Source organism: Bos taurus, chromosome 19 (assembly GCF_002263795.3).
Source record: "Bos taurus isolate L1 Dominette 01449 registration number 42190680 breed Hereford chromosome 19, ARS-UCD2.0, whole genome shotgun sequence".
NCBI classification, from domain to species: domain Eukaryota; kingdom Metazoa; phylum Chordata; class Mammalia; order Artiodactyla; family Bovidae; genus Bos; species Bos taurus.
The window spans coordinates 45951376-45978319 of record NC_037346.1 but is presented as its reverse complement, the minus strand read 5'-3'; the positions used below and the strand labels follow the sequence as shown (position 1 = coordinate 45978319).

Sequence of the window (26944 nt, the reverse complement as noted above, 5' to 3'; positions counted from 1 at the left end):
CCTCCTAAACTCCTGAGTACCACTTCCTCCTGGACGAACTGTTTATGTGAGTAACCTGCACAAGTGGAGCCAACGTATTTCATAAAAAGTCAACAGAGCTCATAGCAATGATCAGAGTCAACATCCACCAGTGTCGGCAGGCAGGACGTCTGCAGACTTCCTACACCATTCTCTGACTCTCTTAGGAGGGTTTATCTGCCTCCTGGTGGTTGGTTTCAGAGGCACGTGGAGACAGTTTGTTGAACCTGACCGAGAGCGCTAAGCCAGTCCCATCCTTCCATTCTCTCTCAAACAGGTCTCGGGGTTCAGTAACGCCTCAGGTGTGCTAAGAGCCCTTGGCGGTGAACACCAGCATCAATTAGCAGATGGGCCAAAGGTGGAGCACAGGTGCACAAGCAGGGTCAGCTGACCGGGGGCAGTGACCTTGACACACAACACAAACTCAAAAGAGAAACTGACGTGACCCGGGGACCACGAGATGGTTCAGGAGGGAGTGAGCCACTGGGACAGGTGTGGGTGCGAGGGCTGCTGTCCAACCCAAATGAGGGCAACCCGGGAGCATCCCCGAGTTACTAAAGCCGGGAACAGACCAAGGAAACCCACAGTGATTTTCAAACCAGGGTCCCCTCCCGTGCCTTACGGGATGACGGGGAGTTGAAAAGGATGGTCCTGCGCCTCCTTTCCCCTGTTCTAACCAGAGAATTTTAACTGTTTTACATGATGCTTCTAGGTGAGAGCTTATCTAAAGAAAGGTCTGTGCGACTAGAAAAGCATACTTTTGAAAACTACAGCAGAGCAGCCTGATTCTTTCCAAAGGCGGGTTCCTCTTACCTTGACTTTCATCTCCTTTGCTCCAGAATTGCCAGTTCGGGGTGTGACAGAAGAGACGTGTTTAGGAGAGGAAGATGGCTCTGGGCACACGGCAGGGCTGGAGGGTTTGATCAAAGGGTCTGAGCTACCAGGAGTGGGGCGTTTGGGGCTAAGGCAAGGCCTATTTTTCAGGGTTTTAGCGGAAGAAGGTGTGGATGGCTTAAACATAAACATAAATAAAATCAAAATAAAAGTCAGCACATGGGAGAAAGGTACAAACTGAAAAAGGACACTAACTAAAAACAAATAAGGCAGGTAATGGTTTAAAGGCATGATCTCCAAACCATGTGGATCATTCACCCTTAACAGTCCTTATCAGGAAGACCAGAAAGTGACCATGAACTTGCAGTCATTCATCAGCTAATGCATATACTACGATGCTAGCATATGACGTACATTATGAAACTTACATATGGCAGAGCTGGAGAAAATGACAGACGTGTTGGTATGTTCTTTCTCCAGCCCACTGGATCTATTTCAGCTCCGCACTTTGGAGACCACTGGTTAAAAGCTGGCTCGCACCCAGAGAGTCAATGGAGATCGCCAGAAGTACATGATTCTTAGGATGTTTCTCCAGAAAACATCTCCAGTGTGTCATGGGTCAGCAGTGCCCCTGGTTCTGCTCAATTCCAGGTGGGGAGCTCATGCTGGCCCCCTAACCCCTCTCCCTCTTCCACTGCACTGATAGAATCGTCCTTGCCAACATCAGGACTGTACCTGATTAGGCAGGTCTTAAGGATTCTGTCTGATACCACTTAGAACACACACACACACACACACACACACACACTTACTTTCTGATTAAAGTCTCAAAACTAAACTGTCTGGTAAATCTCCCCCCACCCAATATTTTTAAAATTAAGTTTTCTTGGAGTGTAGTTGCTTTGCACTGTTGTTAGTTTCTACTGTACAGCACAGTGAATCAGGTATATGTATATATATATGCCCTCTTTTTTGGATTTCCTTCCCATTTAGGTCACCACAGAGCACTGAGTAGAGATCCCTGAGCCACACAGTGAAACTGTTAGTTGCTCAGTCGTGTCCGACCCTTTGCGACCCCATGGACTGTAGCCTTCCAGGCTCCTCTGTCCACGGAATTCTCCAGGCAAGAATACTGGAGTGGGTTGCCATTTCTTTCTCCAGGGGATCTTCCTGACCCAGGGATCGAAACTGGATGTCCTACATTGCAGGCAAATTCTTTACCATCCGAGCCACCAGGGAAGCTATACAGTAGGGTTCTCATTAGTTATTTTATACATAGTATCAATAGTGTATATATGTCTATCCCAATCTCCCAAAGTCTGGTAAATCTCAGTCAGGCCACTGGTTACTCTTGAGTACGATCTACCTAATGAAGTAGCCTAGGTGGTGCAGGTGGCCAATGGGAAGGTGTCTGTGAGCTGGACAACCTCACAGAGATGAGAGTGTGTGAAGGAGGGTGGACAGCACCTTGGACTGGGGTACATGGCCCTGGTGGAGGAGGCTTCTGGGAGCGGGAAGGGCCACGCCTTCAGGAATAAAGCCAAGAGGCCAAGTCCAAAGGTGTTCCAAAGGGGGAGTCAGAGCTACAGAGGAGAGTCCTGGCCAGAGACTTGTTCATTACCGAGATTCACCACTAAGGTGGCTGAGGCTCTCTCTGCAGCCAGCCTTGGGAAGGGGTGTAAGAGGGACGAAGCAGGGGTGTGAGGGGAGCGATGCGGGCTGAGGCCCTGCGGCTGCTAGCAAGAAAAGCTGAGGGTGGGTACTGGCAAGCCAAGCCTTCCTTCCCCAGCTTCACAAGGTCCCCTCCGCTGGCATTGCTCCCTACCTGGCCAAGTGGCCTAGGTTCGTGACAGATCTGACCTCTCGCTGCGAGGCTGTGAGCAACTCCAGGGCAGGGACAGCTTAAGAATGGATGAATGAACAGAGAACAGGATTCCCCTGAATGGGCATCCCGATTGGCAAGCAGTTATTGCAACTCCCTCCCACCCTAAGTCCCTGCAGTAAGTACCCTCAGCTGCCCCACTGGGGTCCTGTGATGGCGAACCCCGACTTCCTCCAGGGCAAGCACTTTGCGCAGCCACCCTCAACACACAAGACCAAAGCCTAGGGTTTGATTCTGCGTCTGGGAACTCCATCAGTCCTCCAGGACGGATGAACACCCAGGAGTTTCAGGCAGCATAGATGGGGGGCCTCTTGGATGCCTATAAGAAAAGCAGGTCTTCATCTGGGGCCCCAGTGAGGTTTTCCTGGAAAAACATCCCTGTGCAGCTATGAGAGCTTTCTCCAAGCTGCCCCGTCATGGAGGAGAGTGCGCTAGAGCTGACAGGGAGCGTGAGAAGGACCATGCGGTCCTGGGTGCAGTTTGGGTGGTGAGCAGGCTGCTTGGTTTTCTGGTCCTTGGTGGGGGAAGATCTTAAGACTGGCTGGCAGGATTTCAGGACAGCCTCTAGGGCACCAGAGCCCACGTGTCCACTCAGCATGTAGGGTGTGTATCAGGCTTCCCTCCTCTGGCCCGCCTCAGCCCTACCCCAGCTTGGCAGCAACCAAGCCGATTTGCTCAGGACTCCCAAACATGTGATTTGTCTCCTCCTCTCCCCACACCCCCCTTTACCTCCACTGATCCTACTCCTCAGGATGTCTCTTCTCACCCCTAGTCACCAACCCCCGTCTTCATCTCTCCTTCTCAGTCTGCCTCACAGGTCCTCCCTTCTAGGGCTTTTCCAGAACCCTCCACTTTAGGTTGGATATCCCATTTTTGCTCAATACTCCCTCAGCCCCCTAAGTAAATGGTATTTTCTAGATAGATCTTAACTATATCTCTCTGTGTGTATACAGATAAAATCTTTGCTGTGCCTAGACCTGTAGTGGGAAGCATAAAATCCAAAATTCACTGCAGAAAATTCAAACATACTTTCATTTACCGTGAACGTCTTAATTCAAACAATGCTGGTACAACTATAATTAGGAGCATTCATTCATTCATTCATTAACCTGCTGACTGCCCTTCCCTGGCAGAAGTATCCAAGGATGATGCTGGCATTTTAAACGTTTGTATGAAAACGCAAAGCGCCGTGAATGACAGCTGTACCTCGGGAACCAGCGATTTCCACGTGTCACATACAGAGATCAATTCAGATACAAAGAATGGCTTCTTGATGAACTTGATGGCGGCAGAGCGCTGCCATGGTTTTCTCAGCTTACCTTGGTTTTTTTGTCATCGGGTCCAGTCCCATCTTTGCCTTTACTGACCATGCGAGCTGATAAAATGCAAAATGAGAAAGCATGTTACATCCGTTAGCACAGCTCACGAGAGCCCAATGGAGGGAAAGTGGTTTCTCAGAAACTGTGCGATATGTCTTGTTCAGTTGGGCCAGTGGAAACCCGGCTGATTTCTTTCCCCTTGAATCTGTTAGGTGTCTCACTGTTAGTATCAACACAGCACACTGGGGTCATTGCTCGCAACACCCTGACAAGAGTGGGCAGCAGGCTGGCCGAGGGCGGGGACATGCATAGGCGACGCGGAGGAAACTGTTATGTGTACACGCTGGTACAGGGGCGGTCAGGGAAGGTAGACGGCGCAGGACCACCTCTCACAGGCTCTGCCGGGGTCAGCCTCCCCCGACTGGGGCCAACCCTGCTCCAAGGAGGGGCACTGGGAAGCCCCAGGGCTAAGTGCAGGGCAGGTCAGCCAGGCTTTGGCCCCTACAGGACCCCTTGCTCATATTGTCACCCAAGGACCAGGGGGAGTGGGCCGCTTTCCCAGAACCTGCCCCGCACTCACAGGGGCTTGGGTGACCAGTCCTAGTTGGCTCTCTGGCAAGTCCAACCCACCCCTGGAGGGCCGTCTCACCACTTACAGACTCTCCCAAGGGGGACTACTGCTTGTCCTTTTCCCAGATTACCAACAAACCAGCTGCCATCAAATATCCTATAGATCGGCAGTCCTCAAACTCTTTATTTCATTGAAGATGATTTTTCCACGGACTGGGGGTGGGGAGGGGATGGTTTCAGGATGATTCAAGTACATTAGATTTATTGTGCACTTTAAATCTAATGCCACCACTGATGTGACAGGAGGTATTGATCTGTAGCCTAGAGGTTGGAGACCCCTGCCACAGATAATCTCTGGATTTTAGGACCAAACCATTGACAGATTTTGTGTTTGGAAAGCCATACCCCTTGGTGAATCCAATCCGCTTGTCTACCAACATAACTTCTAACTCACTCTTTCCTGCTATTGGCATTCATTATTTAAAACTGATCATAGGTTTTCATCTGTGGCTTCAGTATTTTATTTCCTCTGCCCTAAGGACAGTGAAAGCATCTCACTGGTTCCTGGAGACCAGATTTCTAGAGTGACCAGCACTGATGATCTAGCCCAGAGATTTTCAAACTCTGTTATGCAGCAGAATCAGTGGGAGACATTCTTGAAATACAGAATCCTGGGTTCACTCTGAGACAGTAGCTGAAGGTGGGGCCCAGGAACTTGCATTTTAATAAGAGCCCTGGGTGGACCTGATTCATATCCTTTGCCCCGATGACCATCATCATCTATATCACAACAAAAGCATCTGCTAGATCTGCATTTCCCAAATTGGGGAAATGGCTACTATGTATCCTTCTCAGAGGGTCAGAACGTACATTACAATATTTAAGGCTCTGACAAGTTCCCCACAGCAAACTCCATTTAACTTTGTTTCATCTTTTTTTCCCCCCCAAACTAGATAATGGAACTCTTTTTTCCCCCTGGACATATCTATCAACATGCAGTGGATCAGCATTCAATATAAAACAACATTTCAGGAAACACTGTTGTCATCTGTCAAGTCACAGTTACGTGTCCCATATTAGTTTGGAGTTTAGGATATTTTAAAGTAGGATTCTTTTTCGGTCTTAAATTTAGAAACACAGGTTCCTTTATCTATAACATTTCAAAGTTTTCATGACAACATTTAACAGATGTCTGCAATTAACAGTTTAAGTAGCATCAATTTCTGGGCCCCACGATTAATTCTAATATGCTACAGGATCTAAACATATGAATACAGCTGATATGTGGCCATGAGGCCTCCTCTGTCCTCCACCCGACAGGACACAGAGACCCCCACCCTTGGGAACCTCCCCTCCCATTTCTTCAGCTCCTGAAAGGCTGCTGTGGTCATGCTTCCCAGGTCTTGAGATGGGGACGGGGCTGAGATCCCTCCCTGCAATCCCAACAGGGGGACTGCCCCAGCTCTGCCAAGGGAAGAAGAAGAAGGGGTTCCTTCCACGAGGAGATTTTGTTTCTGCTCACTGTCTCTTCTGCCACAAGGCAGACAGAATAGGGTGGAGTGGTTGTTGGGCCAAAGGCTCAGCATGGGCTCTGGGTTACCTCCAATGGGGGTGTGTGTGTGTGGGTGTGTGTATGGCCTGCTGCATGTGAGGTGCTGTACACGGACACAGTCGTAGAGGACAGACATGTGTCCTCTGAGTCTCTGGGCTGGGAGGGCACACCTCAGGACCTGCTGGAAGGTGCTTGTGGGGTAGACGGAAGTGCCTTTCAAAGTAGACCTACTTGGGTTCCAAACCTGGCTCCATCACCTACTACTCAATGACTTTCAGCAAGATATTTCACCGCTTGGAGCCTCAGTTTTCCCATCTGCAAATCGGGGCTAATTATGCCCACTTGTTGGGAGGGTCGGGAGGGTCCTAGACAACCAATATGAGACACATAATGAGCCCTCCGAAGTGGGAGCAGCTGCTATGCTCTTTGTGGAGTGCAGCCCACCAGCCTCCACTGGGCGGAAGAGCCTTGCAGAGAAATCAAGGGGCCAGAGGAGTGAACGGGGCAGAAAGCAGTGGGTGCGGGTCTTGGTGACATGCGCGACGGCGGGCAAGCGTGAGAGGAACACGAGCTACCAGCGCCTGAGGGACGGGAGGTGGCCGGGAAGGTGAGCAAAGGCCCAGGTGGCTGGTTGGTGGCTGTCCCTGGGGGCCTCAGAAGCGGCAGGAGCCAAGGAGGAGCTGGAAGCTGAGTGGCAGTGCCTGCAGCCTGGGTGGCACACGAGGTCGCCAGGCGGGAGCGAAGGAGCTCAAGACACAGACCTTTGAGTTGAGGCACCCGGCTGACGGGCTTCCCTGGCAGACCAGCTGCAGGCTGCTTTCCAGAAGGTTCTGGAAGATCAGTCTCTTTTGTGTCCTCGCCCTCAGAGGGGCTCCGGGGCTCTTGCTCCTCTCCAGGGGCCCCAGGAAGTGCAGTCCCTTCCAAATCCACCTCCGAGGGGGGTCCCTGATCCTTCTGCAGGTTGGCTGTGATTTCCACGTGGAATGTGAACTCAGGGGACCCGCCGCGCCCTTCTCCCGGGGGCCCCTCGCTGGGCCCGTCGGGCTCTGGGACCCGGGTGTCTGCAGACGCTTTAGAGAGGAAATCGACAGGAAGCGGGATGGCACCCCCGGCTGGGGACCCCGGGGTTCCAGGGGCTTCTCCGGAAACTGCCTGCGGAGCTGGCCCGCCTTGGGTCGGGGAGACCTGGGAGGGCGGGGAGTCCTGGGGCGAGGACTCATCAATGTCCCGGTCTTCATCCACCTCCTCACCCCCCTGCCTCTCTTTGCTCTGTGCCCCCTTCAGAGGCAGCCCCTCCTGGGGCAGGCCTCCCCAAAGCTGGCACTCTGGTGGCTCGGAGCCGCGGCTGCCACCCTCTGCAACCTTAGGTTCTGTCCCTGAAGACTGGCGTGTGGCCTCTCTGGGGCCTGCGAGCAGCGTGGGGGCCCCAAGCATGTCAGATGTGTGCTGGCGGGTCAGCCCTGAGTTCCCCGGCTCCACAGCCTCACCTCCATGGTGGCCCGGCTCCCCGAGGAAGCTTGCCTGGACAACCTTGGAACTCCCAGGCTCCGTCTGCTGACGTCCAGGGGAGGGGGGCTTTGGAAAGGCCAGGCCCTCCTCAGCCCGCTGCCCTGGTTTTGGTCCCCACTCCCAGTGGGGCTCCTGAGGGCCTCCTGGTGGAGGAGGCGCTTGGCAGACGGGATGATGCTGGGAAGGGCGAGAGGTCGCCAGGACGGGAGCTTCGGGCTCTTTCTCCCCCAGAGGCAGCTTGGAGACCCCAGAAGCTTCTTGGCCGTGTGCAAGCTGGACCTGAGAGCTAAGCCCATGGGCCAGAGGCCTCTCAGACGCTTCCCTCTGCTGACCCGGAACTCTCCTCTCCTCTGGGTTTGAAGAGGCAGCAGCAGCAAAAGGTTAGCAAGAGCAAGTTAAGTGTTTTAAGAGAGGGACACATGTTTGAAAGAAAAAAAGGACGTTTAAACAGCATCTCAAGCCCACCTAACAAAGGAAAAGGAGCCCACGCTCTGAGCTCACCCATGTTGCTTTTCTTTGCTCAGAACGTAACAGCTCTTGGTAAATCTGCCAACAGTTAGCTGGGTGACCATGGGTGAGCACCTCCTGTCTTTGAGCCTCAGTTTTCTTATCTGTAAAAGGGGAGCTTAGACCAAGACCCCGTCTAGTGCTGGTGTTAATCCTCTGCCTATGTTGGGTCTGGCTGGGCTCCGAGCATCCTGCCATATCCGGGGCTGCCTTAGGCTAACTCCACCAGCAGCAAAAACTTGTCCTCCTCTCCAGGGACTGTGAGCCTCCTGAAGACTCTGGCCTCTACGTGGGACCTGGATGGGGTGCAGGGAGGGTCTCCTTTCCTCTCCTTCTCTCTCTGGCCCCCCCTTTTGCCCAATAAAACCAGCAGGTACCTGTAAACCCACCCTGATAGATTTGGAAAACCCCAAATGCATCATAAGGCTCAGTCTTTACTAACTGACGTGCCATGAGACCTCTACAAACAGAAACACGGTTCAGGTTTGTCCAGATTGAGGATTATGAACAGCCTTCTGCACGAGGTGAGGTGACCACCGTGGCAGTTAAGGTGGTCTGCACGGCACAGACGTGGCCAGCCCCGTGGGATGACTGCTTCGCCCCTGTCACACCACCTCCCGTGTGCCAGCCCGGTGGATGGGGGGCACACTTCCCTTTTTTCTGCTTCATTCATGCCGCATTTATGTGAAGTGTTAGTCGCTCAATCGTGTCTGACTTTTTGTGACCCCATGGACTGTAGCCCACCAGGCTCCTCTGTCCATGGAATTCTCCAGACAAGAATACTGGAATGGGTAGCCATTTCCTTCTCCAAGGGATCTTCCTGACCCAGGGATCAAACCTGGGTCTCCTGCATTGCAGGCAGATTCTTTACCATCTGAGCCACCAGAGAAGCCCTGCATTCACATGAATCCCTCCTTAAAATATCTGTGTATTGAGGACAGGAGATTTTTTTTCTATTGGTTCTCCTAATATCCTATATTTTTTCTAACTCCCAACTCTTCAAACATCCTACCTAGTTCCAGGACAACTTTGCAGCTCTCCTCTAAATAAACCCTGGAACTCCAAAGGATTGAGGGTCTTGGAAGAGAAAGAGACTGGATGAGGGGAGGGGTGGGAGGTGGGGAACACAGGGGTCCACACACATGGCTAACACATGATGGTCCCTCTGGTCCCAACTCGAATCAGAGTCTGTGGAGCTGCCCAGCAGCCCCTTATCAAAAGGCCAGCTCTCTCAGCTCCTACCCCTATGCTGGGGCCATGAGTTCATGGTCTCAGTTATCTTGTGTTCCTAGCATAGCCCCAGAGCCTGCCATGTGGCCAGATCTACACGTGATGTCATCAGGGAAACGAGCCAATTTCTGCCTTCTGAGGGGTCTGCAGGAGACTCTCTGGGACCCTTGGTGAGTCTTGGGGATGAACAGACCAAATGACAGAGATGCAAGAAACCAGCTGGCAGGAGGCAATCTGAGCCTCCTCACCCCAACTCTTTCCCAACCCACCGCTCAACAGACCTGAAGTGGCAGCAGCTACTGGTCCCTACACCTCTCATCAGGCCAGGTCTCCAGCACTTTCTGGAAAAATCTTTCCTCCCAGAGCTCCCTAGACATTGCTTGTGATGTGGATGTTACTGTTACACTGCAGGGCTTTAAAAGACCCTGACTGAAAAAGAGACCAGGGCACCAAACCTGCATATTAAACATACCCTGAAAAGTTATCGATATAGGATAGTACAGCATGTGTGTGTGTGTGTGTGTGCGTGTGTGAGGAACCTGCCATCATGCTATTACTCTCCTGGAGGAAGGAGCTGGGCTGGGAGAACATTTTATTCAGCTCCCAGAAGACTGAAAAGTGCTCAGTAACTACTGAGTTGGCCAAAAAGTTCATTTGGGTTTTTTCATACCATCTTATGGATATCATGAAAAATATGCAGTATTTTTCAAGCCAAGACTAAAGGTAGTGATCATCAGGGGTGGGTCCAAGGTAAGCAATATTTGGAGAAACACAGTTGGGTGGCCTCAGAAGTGCAGATGAATTGTGTCCCCACACTCCCTGGGAGGCCTGGTCCTGGTGACACTCCCGGAAGGAAGGTCCACTCCTGGCGTGAGCAGGGTGTGGGGTGGGCAGGGCCCTCCCCACACCCTGCTCCTCTTGGCCCCTCGCAGCTCCATCCTGAAACATCTTTGCTCTCTTAGTCCTTCATGGACACAGGCTGCCAGAGATTTTCCTTCTGCCGCAGGAAAACAAGGAAGAGAGAAGAGCTGTGCTTCTGTGTACATGGTTCTTCCCAAATCTGATTGCTTTAGCACAAAACAGACTGCAGGTCTGTGGCAGTGAGATATTTGTGGATCGCCAGGGTGTCTGGATTTCCCAAGGCCCCACTGGAGGGAGCTGGGCTTGGCCATTTGGATCAGCAGCTCCAGATGAGACATTAAACACTGGCCTGGGCAGCACAGAGGTAGAAACCTCCACATGTGCGCAGATTTGGTGCCAGCGTCCCACTGCAGATGCTCCCTGGTGTTCGTCTATGTAGCTCTATGATACTAAGCCAGTGCTGGGAAAGTTAAAAATTCAGTTAGCCCCAAAGTAAGGTTTCTAGGAGAGCTGTTGGCCTGATCTTTTTGTTCCACGGAATATGTTTCAGGGACATGGAGACATAGCTTACGATAAAAATTTGTAAGAAAAACTCAAACTCACTTCTTTTTATGGAAATAGATGGCCATTTCCAGAGGTTATAAAAACTTCTCATTTTACCTAAAAGCTAGAAATAATGACCTAAAAGAAACAGGAGGCAAGATTCTATTTAACACATAGACTGAGATTCCCTATTTATAATGATTATCGCTTCTACTATTTTTTTGAAGCTCTATGTAAGCCTAAGAATGAAAACACGTCTTTCCACGCTGTGTGAGATGAGAAACACTAGCACGCTATGGGGCAGAGAACCCTGGGAGTCACAGAAATGTGTCGTTAGGCTTCAAAGCACCTCAAGGAGACATTTCTTCAGGGCCCAGAGTCTCCCTAAAGCCAGATGGCTCAGCGGCAGTGCTAAACACTGAACAAATCCCAAACCACTTTGTGGGGAAAAGACCAGTGACTTCCCAGCTCTCTTACAGTCTAAAAGCTTCCACATTATACAGCAGACTCTCAAGTTCATTTATGCAGCCAATGACAGAAAACAAAACTCAGCTAGGTTGTACTGGAGGTCTCCATTTCCAAAGATAAGGAATCTCTAGGATTTACAATTTAAGTTCTTAAAAACATTTATGCTCAGTGATCATACGAAACTGTTTTTCTTAAGCACAGTAATTTTGGTCCCTGAGAAGAAAATCACAATAAAATCTGAAGGCTGCACAGAAGAAACAGTTTGGTGGCGACAGAGTTGAGGCCTTGCTCCGGGGATGGGCCAGAGGGCCGCCCACGGGGAGAATCACTCATCAGACACATTTGTGTTTCTGTTGGTCACTGATGCTCGAGTTCCCAAGCTGGGCGAGGCCAGCAGCTTTCAGAACAGCAAACACACTGGGAAGGACTCAGAAATGACTAGAGAGAGCGAAAGCTCTTCCTCTACCTGAATAGCCCACCTTCAGTGAAAAACCAGCTCCTAAAGATCTGGACCCTGGAATTCAGGCCCAGGTCCAAATTCTCTTCTCAGGGCACGGTCCATCTGAGTGTTGCCACCCCCTCTTCCCAACCCCCCATGTCATGTGTGGCAGGCAATACCAGCCCACTGACCTTGGGTCACGTGTCCGGCAGCTTGGTCTTCCAGGTTGGACGTGTCGCCAATGCCTGCTTCTTCAGCTGGTTTGTGTGTCAGCAAATGAAGAGGATAAAAAGCAGACACAGTTATTGTTTGCTAGAAACAGAGCTCCCTGCCCCTCCCAACAGGTTTCTGAAGTGCTGTACCTCTGGCTCTTTTGTGCAAACGTGACTGCTGGGGATGTGGATGAAAACAGTCCACTAAACACCGCCCACCCCCAGCGCCCACACACCTTCAGGCAACACAGTCCGGTAGGAAAGGCCTTCCCCACAGTGGGCCCTGGGTTCTCAGTCCCCGCTCGACAAAGACACAGGACAGGGAGGGCGAAGAAGCACTCTGTTGCTCAGCCACTGCTGTGGAGCTGTGTCCTGGTGGAGGCCGCCCTCCCAGCCCCGTCAGCGCTCCTAGGGGAGCCAAAGGTGCAGGAAGGACTAGGTGTGTGGGCCGTGGAGTCTGGCTGGGGTTCCAGCTCAGGTGCCGCCATACTTAGCCTCTCTGAGCTTTAGTTTCCAACTCTAGAACCCCAAAGTGATAACATCAGCCTGTCTTGTAGGAGAGTGTTGAGGGTTCATACGAAACTGTGTGCACGCGTTCAGCAGCGTCTGGTACATGGTAGGAGCCCCCTAGAGGTTCAGTTTCTCTTCTCCAAACGACTGGGCAAACCCCTTCAACTGCCTGCTAAGAATAGGTGCCATCTGATTGAAGGTGGGTGGTAGTGTCAGTGAGCAGTTTTGGGGGTATCTTGGGCTCCCACTTAGGGAGCCCACTGTCCCTCCCGAACAAAAAAAAGACTGAGACAAACTCCTGATCATGTCATCAATGGTACCAAAGTCGGTAAGCTTTCATACAACGCCAATTTCTGCATCTTGAAGAAATGGCGAGATCACTGCAGGACAAAGTGTATGAGTGTCCAGAAGAAAGACCCTCTAAGGCAAGTTGGCCACACACTGACATGGGTGTGACCCCACACCTCAGGAGGGCCAACATGCCCTGATGGACAGGGACAGGGAGGCCACCAGCCTGAGAAATGCGCACCAGTGGCTGGCTGGGCCATCAGTTTTTTCCTCCCAGACCTGCGATGACTCAGTCTCTACAACTAAATCAGAAATGCCAAGTTAGCACCTCTTGCCATGCAGGCCCACCACAGAGAACATGGAGGATGCAAAGGAAAGACTCTCTGGGTCGCTGGACAGGTGTATGACGGCCTGATAAGACACCCAGCCCACTGGCCTGCCCAGGGCCACTGTGGCGAGGGGCAGGGGGCTGGCAGTGGGCTCGGGCAGCTTCCCCATTGGCAGTTCCTAGGCAGAAACACCTCTGCATGCCCTGCACGCTGATGCTGTACAGCCCGTGAGGTCTAACAATGATAGCTCCATGTCACTTGACAAAAGATGTCTGTCAGGGAAGCACTGCTCTGAGCGTAGGTTTGGTCTGAGTTTCTGACAAGGTTACAGAAGAAAGGCCCAGGGAGACAGCAAATCACCAAACCAGCTACACGGCATGGAGTCCCTAAGACAGGACACCAGGCAGCGTGCCGATGACGTCACTGCCATGGCTCTGGGAAGCCCATCGCTTTCACACACCAATGTGGTGTCGTGATACCCTGGTCCTGATGCAAATTAGAAACTGCAGGCTGCTGGTATCTCTGACACCCCTTGATCCCAGCAAGAGAGATGCTCAGAGAAGCCAGAGAGAGGGAGGGTGTGAGCCAGTGGTTGGGCCATCACCAGCCTATATGGCTTCTCTGCCTCCCTGGAGCCCCAAGATAGCTCCATGCTCACCCTGCAAGGCAGGGACACCTGCAGGGGGATGGCCGCACTGCACTCCCAAATGGACCTCCAATGGGAAGTTTCACAGAACCAAGATACAACAAAGACACGTGCCCAAGTGCAGTGCTCGACTAAGGCATGTTAGTCACTCAGTCGTGTCTGACTCTTTGCGACCCATAGACTGTAACCCACCAGGCTCTTCTGTCCATGGAATTCTCCAGGCAAGAGTACTGGAGTGGGTAACCATTCCCTTCTCCAGGGGATCTTCCCAACCCAGGGACTGAACCCGGGTCTCCCACATTGCAGGCATATTCTTTACCGTCTGAGCCAACAGGGAGGCCTGAAACTAAGGTACATATTGTTAAAGCCACCAGCAGAAAAAATGTCCCCTCAACTCTAAAACCTCCCACTTCATTCAGGATGTAAAAGGGTGGAGGGGGAGAGAATTTTAAAGGAGGATTTCTTTAGAGAGAGCAGCTTAGGGTGGGTGGGGTAGTGGCTACCTGTCTGCCTCCCATCTCAGTCCCACTGAAAGGATTTCAAGGCACCAGGTGGAGACAGGTGGTGTGTGTCCCCTAGGGTTAGGGACGTGGTGGAGGGCTATCAGAACTCCACCTGGGGAAACTCAAAGACAGGCAGGCTGGCCCTGCCTTGGTTGGGGAGCAAAGCCCGGGGCTGTCTGCATATGCGTGGTTTGTTCAGGCAAGGAACGCCCATGTTCCCCGTGGACCTGTGGTGGGCACAGGGCAGCCATAGTGGAAGGGGCACCTCAGGCCATGTCCGGCAGGGCCACCGATGTGAGCAAGCCAACCCTGGCAGAGGAGAGATGAGACAGATCTTCAGACCCCAAGGGACCCAAGAGAGAGGAATGTCTGCTGGAATCGAGAGCAGAGGGAGAGAACTTCAGGAGGACGATGGGGATGGCGGGGGACGGGGGTATCTGGAAGAATTCCAAAAACCCCACAGGGAAAGACTCAACTTGCAACACCTGCAGAAACTGCGAGGCGCCAGCTCATAGCAGCCCCAATGCAGGAATAACTTCCCTGCCCCCCTCCTGGTTCTCGCCCCTCTCCAGTCCCAGAGAGGAGGACCTGCAGCTTTGAGTGTTACCCTGACTGGACATTCCTTTTTTAAAAATTCATTGATTATTTTTTGGCTGCTCTGGGTCTTTGTTGCTGTATGCAGGTTTTCTCTAGGTGTGGCGAGGGGCAGGGGGCTACTCTCTAATTGTGGTGCTTGGGCTTCTCATTGTGGCGGCTTCTCTTGCTGCAGAGCACCGGCTCAGTAGTTGCGGCTCTAGAGCACAGGCTCAGGGCATGGGCTTAGTTGCTCCAAGGCACGTGGGAATCTTCCCTGACCAGGGGTCGAACTGTGTCCCCTGCATTGGCAGGGGGGTTTCTTAGCCACTGGATCACCAGGGAAGTCCCAGACTGCACATTCTCATCAGCATTTGCAGACTGGGTTGTGTGTTGGTGGAGACTAAAACACTTGATAATCCAGGAGTGATGGCAAGTCAAGAGTTCCCTAGAGTTTTTGTCCCAGGCGGAAGAAGAGCTTTGCCCACTGAAAAGTTATAAAGTGACAGTGAGAGACAAAAGTCAAGCTACCCGTGATCTCATCCTGCGAGTCGTTGGTTCCATGGCCTTCAAACGACCTTCACTGTCAAGGACGAGGCCTGTCAGTATCCAGAATGTCCCCCTCCATTCATCTCTGGAGAGCAGCTTGCAGAGCGGAGACTACTCGGAGGAGTGGGTGGCGTTGCTTGGCCCCTGCCCGGCATCCTTAACCCACACGGCTGGGGACAAGGCTGCAGACTTCCCAAACAGCTGCCATTGAGCCCCACCTTCAGGAAGGAAAAGAACTCCTGCCGGGGACATTTCCTCACTCTCCACTGCTGCTGAAACACCATCCAGAGCTCGTCCTGCATTTCTTGCTGAGCACCGTCCCCATCGCCAAGCCAGTGGCTGCAGTCATGCCTAGCCCAGGGAGGTGGACGTGAAGGAAGTGACAGCCAGAGCTCCGGGCTCTGCTCGCTGTTTCCTAAAGGCCCGGGCAGCTCACAGTGACTCTGGCGGTCCCGAGTTCAGTGCTCTTTCTGGTCAATGCCCCATCTGGGCTGCTCCCCATCATCAATGTTGACAGGACAGTCTCATCACGTCTGTTCTATGCTGATACGTTTGAAAAGATCGTCCTAAAATTGGATGCTAGAGTACATCACTGAGTTCCTGGGGGGTTATCCAGTTACAATCCTCCAAGATGTGGGTGGGCCATCTGGATGCTGTGATACACTCAGGTGCTCCCCGCAGGGAGCTGTTTACCCGCTAGGAAGTAACCTTGTCGCTGGGCAGAGTCCCAGCAGGACCGTGGACTGACCTCGGCCACCAGCCTGCCTCCAAGAACTCTCTGGAGCTAAGACAAGGAGAGGAGAGGCTGGAAGGAATCCAGAAGGTTCTCTATCCTCCAGGAGACGGGCAGGCAGCGATGGAGGCAACAGGACATCAAGCTCAGAACAACCCGAGATTTCGGGAGGCTGGCATCCACCCGCATTCCCACCTCATTTGGAGACAGGCAGAACCCCACGCACTCCCATCCTACAGCTGGGGAGCCCGGCACCCAGCCCCCAGAGCCACCCTCACCTGCGGTTCCTTCTGGGATCTCCGCGGGGGCCTGAGCGGCCGCCTGCTCACCGGGGGCTCCCTCATCCACTAAGGGTGCTGTCGCATCTGGAAACCGCCAGAAGTGGAAACCACCTTAGGGGCTGGGACGGGCCGTGCCACGCCCCTCACCTTGCGCTCTTTGGGGATGCAAAGGTGCAGGAATGCGGAGGCAGGAAGGGGACTCAGCCACATGCAAAAAAGCAACCCCACAAGGCAGGGCCCAGAGGCGTGCTCCCGATTGAAATCTCCCCAGGAAAACATGAATACTCTGTCCAAGAGGCAACAGCTTATGAGACAACCGAGCCCTCTACCAGGAAAGCCAGAACAGCCCCCCTCTAAACACTGCAGCGAAAGGGACTTCTGGTCGCCAATATTTTTAAGGAAGAAACGTTGAAAATCAGGTGAGTGGTCACAGATGTTTGATCCTTACAGCAGTGCAGAACAGGAGAAGGCAAACTCTGCAGTCAGGGCTGGAGGCTACGGTTCTGCTGGGAGCCCGGCTTTGGGCAAGTCCTTTGTCCTCTTAGGGTCTCAGTTTCCTCATCTGCAAAATGGGAGGTGCCTTGACCTCCAAGTTTTCTTCCAGTTCTAATCCCCCAGTAGTCAAGTATGGATGTGAGAGTCGGACCACAAAGAAGGCTGAGCACCGATGAATTGATGCTTTTGAACTGTTGGTGTTGGAGAAGACTCTTGAGAGTCCTTTGGACAGCAAGGAGATCAAACCAGTCAATCCTAAAGGAAATCAACCCTGAATATTAATTGGAAAGATTTATGCTGAAACTGAAGCTCCAATACTTTGTCCACCTGATGCAAAGAGTCGACTCGTTAGAAAAGACTCTGATGCTGGGAAGGATTGAAGGCAGGAGGAGAAGGATGAGATGGTTAGATGGCATCACTGACTCGATGGACATGAGTCTGAGCAAGCTCTAGGAGATGAAGGACAGGGAAGCCTGGCCTGCTGCAGTCCATGTGGTCGCAGAGAGTCAGACACGACTGAGCGACTGAACAACAACATTAATTCCCCTGTCTCCTGGAGCCCATGACCCTTGGTTATAAAGCACAGACCCCCCTGGGTGGCAATGAACAGGCCGGCTCTGTTTGAGGTCAGGTGCTTGACAACAGGCCGACAGATGGATCCACCTTCAGAGCAAAGAGGGAAAGATTCACCACCAGGAGTTGCTGTCAGTCTCTTATCAAGGTGAATGCTTCCAGATCGGCATTCCTCCCTGAGCAAATGTACTGGCATACTACCAAACCATTCTGGGCAAACAGGAGGAGGTGTCAGCTTTAAACGCTTTCCAAGAGCCTGAGTCAGGTTCGTCAATTGGAGTCCTTTTTGTTGTGGTTGTCTCGGGAGCAGCCTGGCAGAGCTCCACCCCAGCAGCTCCCCGCCATTCCCCAAGCCATGAGAGCTGAAGCTCTTGAGACCCTCACACGGACAGGATCCAGAATGTAGCAAGACGTGGTAGGAAGATTCTTCCAGAATAAAGTAGATTTGGAAGGCTGGCTTAAAATTTGGCATGAGTGCTTCAGGACTTTCTCAGGGCACTAGGCAACCTGTAAAACTGTCTGAACAGGATCAGCAGGCTATGTCTTGCATCACTGGCTCTAAGAAGGAGAGCAAGGAGCATTTGGTCTGATTTTCTCTTCACTAGGAGGCTGAAACCTTGGAGGTGGTGGGGAGGGGAAGAAGGGGAAGGGCCACATCCACTATATCCTTATACCATCAACTGGCAAGGAACTTGACAGCCACTTTCTGAATTCATCTAAAGGTGGACGCCTGGGGAGATGCTGGGGCCAGGTTCTCACCAAAGTCATGGGCAGGGCCCAGGGAAGTGCTGCGACTAGAACCTTGGGGAGGATGGAGAGATGGAGGGGCATACTCTGCAGACTAGTTACTCAAAAGCCATTCTCAATGCCCCTCTCCCTTGATTTTTCCTATGAAGGAAGCTGAAAGGCACAATACTCAATGTTTTAGCCTGCCTTACAGCCAGAGAGCATCAGAAAACCCAGTTCCTGCCAATGAGACATAAATGGAAGTTGTTCAGGTGGGGTATGTAGAAAAACTCTTTCTTTCCTAATAAAAAGGGAACATGTTTGGTTTCCGGGCTCTTTCGGTCACTTTGCTTTGCTACTTTCTTCTTGTTTTGTAGATAGATGTGATGCCTGGAGGTGCAGCAGTCATTCTGTAACCGTGAGGCAATAATCCAGCCATTAAAGATGGCAGAAGATAAAGACAGAGAGCACTGATGACACTGAGGAGCTGCTACTCGAGTCCAGATGTTTTATTATGTGAGACAAATAAACCTCTTCATATATATGCCACAGTGAGTTGGGCTTTCTGTTACCTGTGATCAAATGTAGTCTTTTTTTTTCTTTGGCTGTGCTGGGTCTTCCTTGATGCACGAGGGCTTTTTCTAGTTGCTGTGAGCCAGGGCTACTCTCTAATTGCAGTGCACGGGCTTCTCATTATGGCAGCTTCTCTTGTGGCTCATGGGCCCTGAAGTGTGGAGGCTTCAGTACTTGTGGCACACAGGCTTAGTTGTCCCGCATTCCCATGCGGGAATGGTCTTCCCGGACCAGGGATCGAACCCATGTTCCCTGCATTGGCAGGCAGAATTTTTACAACTGGACCACTAGGGAAGTTCCTCAAACATAGTCCTGACTGATATGGATGGAAAGTAAGAGAAGACGGTCCAAGGAACACCTCAGGAAATACATCAGAAGCTTTATAATAATAACCTAGATACTGAATGTCTACAGAAGACAGGTTAGAAAAGATGCGCTGGAGCTAACACCATGGCCAAAGTCCAGAGGCCCAGGCCCAGCTCAAGAAATGAAGGATACTAAACCAAGAGCAGTCCCAAAGTGTGAGCTTGGAGATGTGCGCTGACCTACCCTTTCCTGAACCAAACCACTGCTCGGGGACCTGGTGGCTCATGGGAGAAGTGTGGAGAGGACAATGGACAAGCAGCAGGGGCTTTGTGGAGCTGACATCAGGCCCTGCTCTGCCACAATCCCAGCCTGTTCAAGTGTGGCTGTCTTGAAGCTCACACATGATGAAGCTGCCCATCCCTGGCACTAGCGAGCAAGGCATGAAGACAGAGCATGGCTCCCACAACACTTGGGGCCCAAGCCCCATCCACAAAGCACTGAGTGGGCATATCTCTCAGCCAGGGGCAGCAGCAAGTGCAGCCAGGAAGGGTGGCACGTATGAGCTGGCATGTATGAGCTCAAAGCATGGCTAAGCACAGGTTGGAGCATGGAAGGAGCTGTTTGAATGAAGCCGTGAGAGAAGGGGGGCCCCACCTTCCGCCGTCGGAGTGCTCTTAGCATCAGAGGTTTCAGAGCCTGGTTCCTCAGATCCATCATCGGCCGGGGTCTGCAGGGGAGACTCTGGAACATACACAATGAACCCCTCAGAATGGCTGCCTCCCTCCGCCCCCAATTTCGACTTCAGAGGAACTGGGGGGCAGTGTCTTTTGGAGCCGAAATCACCCAGTATAGACCCCAGATGGATGGACTGTGGTCTCGTGATAATACCAAGAAGGGGACCAACCCCACCCCCACCCCACAACTGGGCCCCCACACCAGGGTCATCAGGAAAAAGGCACGTGACGTTTACCTGTTCTGGGGCAAGAAGAGAAATTGCCTTTTAATTAGCTTGTGGTTCCAACTGAGACAAAGGCTCTGATATTGACAAATGGGCAGCAGACCCCAGAGAGCTAAGCCACAAGTAAACCTGGGGCTTTGTCTTTCCTTACCGGAGAGGTTCACGGGAGATCATGGCCATGAATTCACGACAAGTAAACCCTGGGAAAACACTCAGAAATCGAACTGCTTCCTCTGCAGAGAAATTAACTCAGGGCAGACATGGGACCTACTTCTAACCGGACACTGGGCTGCGTCTCCCAGTCCTGCCCAACAAACCTTGTCATACCTGAAATGTCAGTCATCACTATTTACGGGAAAACTGCCCGACCAGACTCCAAAGCCAGGGGACCTCGAATGGACTCAGCAAAAGCCACGCTACCTGACAGGGGAGGGGGTGGGGTGGGGTTGGGGAGCCCTGGAGTAGAGGACAGGGAACCGGCTCTGCCCGAGGCAGACCCCAGAGGTGAAAAGAGGCAAGTGGTGTTCCAGCACACTTTGGGGTCAGACACCTCGAACCCTCTGCTGGAACGCCATCCCTGAACACCCACCCTGGCTGCACTGATCCAGCCAAAGAAGCACTGATTCTAAAGAAGCTTCCAGTCCTGAAGCTTGGGAAAACCTGCCAACTCCCTCAAGCAGGCTTTGGACACATGGTGAGGAATCATCCGCAGACTGTCTGCTGGGCCTTTGTGTGTGTGTGTGTGAGCTGAGATTCTTTTATCGGTATAAAATCACAACTTCACATCTATCACTTTAACCACAATTCAGTGGCATTAAATACATTCACCACGCTGTGTAACCATCACCACTATCTATATCTAAAACTTTTTTCATCTTCCCCAACAAAACTCTGTACCTATTAAGCAATAACTCTCTCTCCCTCCCTCCCAACCCCTGGCAGCCTCTATCTACTTTTTGTCTCTATGAATTTGCCTCTTCTAGATACCCTATAAAACTGTACAACATTTGTCCTTTTATATCTGGCTTATTTCACAAAGCATAATATTCTCAGGATCCGTCCATGTAGCATCTGTCACAGTGTCATTTCTTTTCCTGGTTGAATAACATTTCATCATATGTATATGATGAAATATGATGATATACCACCATCTTTTGTTTATCCGTTCATCTGTTGATGGACACTTGGATTGTTCCAGCCTTTTGGCTATTTTGAATAATGCTGCTATGAACAATGGTGTACAAATATCTGTTCTAGTTCCTCGTTTCGATCCTTTTGCATATATCCTTAGGACTGAAATCGCTGGATCGTGTGGTAGTTCTACATGCAATTTTTTAGAAAACCACCAAACTGGTTGCCACAGCTGCTGCATCATTAACACTCCTGCCTGCAATACACAAGGGGTCCAATTTCTCCACATCCTCACCAACACTTGGCATTTTCCATTTTTTAAATTATAGCCATCTTCGTAAATATGAAGTGGTATCTCATGGCAGTTTTGGTGTTGTCTGCTGGGTCTTATTACCCACCAGCCTCAACTGCCAAAGCACAGGAGCCTACAGGTGTGATGGTGCCTCAAGCATTTGCCCCCCAAACACCCCTCCCCCAGTCCATCCCCAGCCTGCCACTGTGATCATCCGCATTATCCATGTTGAATTTTTTGTATGGTGGGAGGAAAGGTGGAAGAGGCCTCTTCTGACTGTCTTAGTTGGAAGATCTAACAAGTTAACTCATTAACACCTTTTAATTCACACGGGTGCTCTGTTTTATTAGTTAACCAACTTTCACCCACTTTGCAGCTCTCTTTGGCTCCACCTAATCCTATTCCAACTTTTAGCATCTACTCAGATGCTCTCTGTTCTAGTATTTTACATGTGGTTTCTTGTCATTATTCAAAAAAGTCTCTGTCACCTATCTGAAATGTTGCTTGTAAAGTGCACCTTCTGTCAAGTCACACCTTTCACTCTCCATATAAAAATAATTCCTTCTAAATCCTTAGTAGCAAGAACAAATTTGAGGAGAACTCTGAAAATCTCTTAGGTATCACTTGCTTTCTTGGCAAGTATATTGTTTGAGTAAGTTTGTTTAGACTATCTTCAAACACTTTCACAGCAGTGACAAAAAGGTTAGCAACTTAAAATCTGCATGTATGTATTATATATTTACACATATATCTGTTTTAGCACAGACCTTCCAATGACATTTTATGTTAAAAGAACTGAGGAATTTCAGCAACTGTACTTTAAGCACCTCTAAGGCACAAAATAACTTGGTAAACTTGTTCTTACTTTATAAATTGAATTATTAGATTTACAGAAAAATTGCAAAGAGAGAACAGAGGATACCCCATTGCCAGTTTCCCTAGTTATTAACATCCTACATTATTATGGTACATTTGTTTCAACATGATACGTATTTTTAAACTTATTAAACCAGGTCACCCTAAATAGAGCATCATTTTTCACTGGCACAATTAATTCACCTGGGGCAGAATTCAGTATGTTAGGATCCTAAGTTGGATGCTCTCCCACGCTAGTGGTAAAGAACCCGCCTGCCGATGCAGGAGATGTAAGAGACACAAGTTGAGTCCTTGGGTCAGGAAGATTCCCTGGAGAAGGAAATGGTAACCCACTCCTGTATTCTTGCCTGGAGAACTCCATGGATAGAGGAACTTGGTGGACTACAGTCCATGGGATCGCAAAGAATTGGACACGACTGAAGGCGACTTAGCACACGTGAAGACTTCAGGAACTGAAGTTCTAGGGGGACTTGGCTGAGAGTGACCAGAGGCAGAAACAGCTGACGTAGAGTGGAAGGCTATACTGGCCCCGTGACCTCAGAGAGGAAACTGTCATCTGTAAACTAGGGAGGGTAACCTCCGTCCTCACTGGTTACTGTGAGCAGTGCCTGAGACGTTGTTGGCCGAAGCCCTTTGCCAGCTGTTTAGAGCTCTACAAAAATGCCTGCGTCGTCCTTTTAAGCAAGCCCCGTTATACGCAGGGCGCTCATGCTTGTGCTCAGTCGTGATCGACTGCAGCCCGTCAGGCTCCTCTGTCCGTGGCATTTCCCAGGCAAGAATACTGGAGGGGGTTGCCATTTCCTCCTCCAGGGGATCTTCCTGACCCAGGGATCGAACCTGTGTCTCCTGCACTGGCAGGCAGATTCTTTACCACTGAGCCACCCAGGAAGCCCCGTAAGTAATTATATTCTTTACCACCCAAATCAGGACACTTGAAAGTGAAAGCAGCAATACTGCTAATGAGGCAGAAGAGACAGTGGGCTCAGGTCCTCAGCTGAGGGAGATCCCAGGGCCCAGCTGCCCCCAACCCTCCACGGGGAGCTGAAAAGTAGTGGCTCTGGCCTGAGTCAGGCTTCGGCCTGGGAGAGGTCAGAAAGTAATTCTTGCCACCATTTGGTTCCTGACACCGGGAAGGGAGGTTTGGGCCAATTGGGACCCCTAGGTGGAGCAGGCATTCCTCCCCACCTCCCACCCTGGTACACCCCTCACCCAGAGCTTCAGGCTGGGGGCTCCCAAGAAGGCCAGAGGGCAGCCTCTGAGTTCCCAGGACAGTCCATGCCTTCCCTCAACTCCCCTAACTTGGAGCCCTTTTGTCTGATTCCCAAGCTCTGCCTCCAGTGTGTTCTCTGCCTAAACAGGTACAGAGAAGTTAGCCTTTGAAACAAGGGTCCCCAGTGAGTCCTGAAACATCTCCAAGATGGGAATGATGGCTCTGCATGCTTCCCCAACCCAGGGCTCCTCCTGGTGACCCTGCCTCTTCCAGGGACCCTTCTCCGATGGATGTACCTGGAAGAGGTTCCCTCCCACCTTGGAACTCCAGCACTCCCATCCGCCACCCCACACCCCAGGCTGCAAAGTGTTTTTATTACTTGCAGCATTTAAAGAGAAAAGTAGACAGCCATTTTGTCTGCTTAGAAATGGGTGTGGAGGACAGGGACCTAGTCTCTCTTACCCTGCTCTGAGGGCTGCTCCAGGGAGCACTGGCCACCAGGGACACTGTGGGGAGAAGGGCTCCTGGCAGCACAACCCAGTGCTCTGTGGGCCAGCCTGCTGCTCCTGGCACCAACATGGGGATTGGCATTTGGAGCTGGAAAGAGGGCTCTGTGTGCCCCACGGGGCTCCCGAACTAGGTGGGGATGAGAGGCAGAGAAGAGGCCAAGCCAATTTAGCTAAAAGGCTATATTACAGAACATCTAGAAGTCGATGCGGTTTAGTACTATAGGTTCAACAATAGGAAACCCAGAACTAATCAACTCGGGCCAAATAGGGACCTTACACGCCTATTAAGGAAGAGAAAAAAAAAATAATGTATAAAGTCATGCATTTTAAAATATATATTTATTTATGTTTATTTATTTATTTGGCTGTGCCAGGTCTTAGTTGTGCATGTGGGGTCTAGTTCCCTGACCAGGGATCGAACTCAGGCCCTCTGCACTGGGAGCAAGGAGTTTTAGCCACTGGACCACCAGGGAAGGCCCTAAAGTTACGTATATTGCATGCTAATGAATTCTGCTGATTTATAGGTTCATGGATGTGGCTAAAGACTCAACAGATTGCCCTTGTATTAATTAGACTGACAAGCCCCCTGCAGTCTTTGTCACAATACATCTATGCATTGTGGCAAACTCTCCTTTGCAAAGGCAGATTTTCAAAGAGCCTCACATTTTGAGTTCTGTGGGCTCATTCAAATGAATGAGGTTTCAAATCTATGGATAATCTAAAATAATAAAGTATTTAAAACTCCTTTAAAAATCAGGATGCAAACCCTTCCTGCCAGCTCTTTCCAAAGCAGTAGGGCTGGCTGTGATCCCCAGGGTGCCTGGCAGGGCTGTGCACTAACCTTTCAGGCCGGGGTCCATGTCACCCTCCTGGTCTTGCAGGGTGTAGTCCCCCTGAGCATGATCTTCCATCACGTCGAACTCCTGGCGGGGCTCAGCCATCCTGGTTCAAGGCCCACCTGGGGAAAGAAGATGGGAAGTGAGGGCTGGATGCTGTGCTCAGGCTAAGTGCTGGGGTGAGGGGAGGCGGGACAGGGAGACAGAAGTGCCCCTCCCCACTTCATGGAAGGTAGATTTCTGCCTTTCGTTTCCGTTCTCCAACAAGTAGAGTACCCAACCTCATCTGTGGAGGGGTATCTCTGCTGAAGTGTTATTAACATGCATGTGTGCACTTTTCATTCACCAACAGCACATCAGTTCATATCCAAAACCACCGGCTGGGCAGGTTCAAGGGGCCTAATTTGTTTCTATGCCCAATGCTCTTTCTACTTCATGATAGAGTAAATGCTGCTGACCAGTACTTGGATGGTTTTCTGTTTTTGTATTTTGCAGAGAGGGAAGGCATTGGCTGGGCAGTGCCAGTAAGGAAAAGGAGGTGCAGAGAAACAATGTGATTGCTCAATCACACCCAAGTGTTCTGATGCCCCAGCTCTGAGCCAGGTGGCCCCACTAGGGGTCAGAGTGGGGCTTCCACTCACCTCATTGGATCCCTTCAGAAACCTTATGTGTGCATTCCGAGGGCTGGGCTAAGTCCCTAACAGGGCGCAGTGTGAATCTGGGGCTAAGGAGCAGCAATGCATGTCCTCCCCCAAAAGCCCTAGCCTAGACTCAGCTTCAGCTCAACAAAGCCCACCAGAAACAATTTCTTAAAATCAATTTTTATTGGAATACAGTTGATTTATGATGTTGTGTTAGTTACTACTATACAGCAAGGTGAATCAGTTATAAATATACACTTATCCCCACCCTTTTGGTCTTCCTTGCCATTCAGGTCACCACAGTGCATTAAGCAGAGTTCCCTGTACTGTTCTTCTTAGTCTTGCATTCCTATACACTAACAATGAAAGATCAGAAAGAGAAACTAAGGAAGCAATCCATTTTACCATTGCAACAAAAAGAGCAAAATACCTACAGATAAACTTAGGAGGCAAGAGGCCTGTGTGCAGAAAACTGCATGACGCTGATGAAACGAAGCAAAGTGGCCCTGACAGATGGAGAGATGGCCGTGTTCCTGGATCAGAAACTACCATTTAATCATACTCTGTCCACACTGGCTTTTTGTTCTGTGCCCCATGGCTTACAGGACCTTAGTATCTAGACCAGGGATTGAACCTGGGCCCCCAGCAATGAGAGCTCAGAGTCCCAACCATTGGACTGCCAGGGAATGCCCTGCCCTCGTCTTTACTAAGAATATTTTATTCTTTATCTTAAAATAACTCATAAGCTTGAATTTCTGAATTTTTGAGTATGCCCTTTTGCTTTGGTTCATTCATGCTACTCTGGTGGATTATTCTAGGTTTTACATTGTTATCTCTGTAACTTGAGTCTTTTTTTACTTTGACATCTTCCTTTTAAATTATCTAATTATCTCATAATTCATTTTCTACTTTATATTTATCATATTTGAAACTCCCCTGTTCTAGTTGCTTTTACTTCCTGCCTTTAAACTTTTATAATTTTAATCCTTTAAAATTTAAAGATTTAAAAAATTCTTTTAAAATCTCAGCTGTGTTTTGATTTATTTTACATGTTTATTTTATTTATTACATATATATATAAAGACACGTAATACATATATGTATTAAAATACATGTAATAAAACATATCTAAATAAACATTTATTTATATGTATTTATTTATTGTATTATTCATTTATTTACTGTATATATTTATTGCATTGATTTATTGTGCATATATTTATTTAAATCCTTACATTGTTTCATTTTTTTACTTTGAATTTTCACTCTAGATTCATGTTGGTGTTTCACTTTTATGTTAATTTTTTGAGATAATTTTATACTTGTAGAAAGATTGTAAAAGTTCCCCAGAGGGTCATTAACCTTTTGTAATCCCTTTAAAATGTATTTCCCTATTATCTTCCATTTTTCTAATCTTTTAGGTGACTTAAAAAAAAGTCACTCCTTTTTATAATTGTAACTT

At 50.2% G+C, this 26944-nt stretch overlaps 1 protein-coding gene and 1 long non-coding RNA gene across 2 annotated transcripts in view; one reads left to right on the top strand and one right to left on the bottom strand.

The window, feature by feature from the left end:
* The window catches only part of MAPT (microtubule associated protein tau), a gene marked incomplete at its 5' end in the record, with an annotated part of 50226 nt that extends 25260 nt beyond the window's left edge, over positions 1–24966 (bottom strand). The window contains 5 exon segments of the mRNA NM_174106.2: positions 4054–4109; positions 11924–11989; positions 16354–16440; positions 19684–19770; positions 24847–24966. Of these exon segments, the coding sequence (NP_776531.1) occupies positions 4054–4109; positions 11924–11989; positions 16354–16440; positions 19684–19770; positions 24847–24946 (396 nt within the window).
* Positions 17733–19426, top strand: LOC132343093 (uncharacterized). The gene is made up of 3 exons (XR_009491769.1): positions 17733–17839; positions 18321–18427; positions 18528–19426. It is a non-coding gene; the product is annotated as an uncharacterized lncRNA (long non-coding RNA).
* Positions 24967–26944: the final 1978 nt, after the last annotated feature.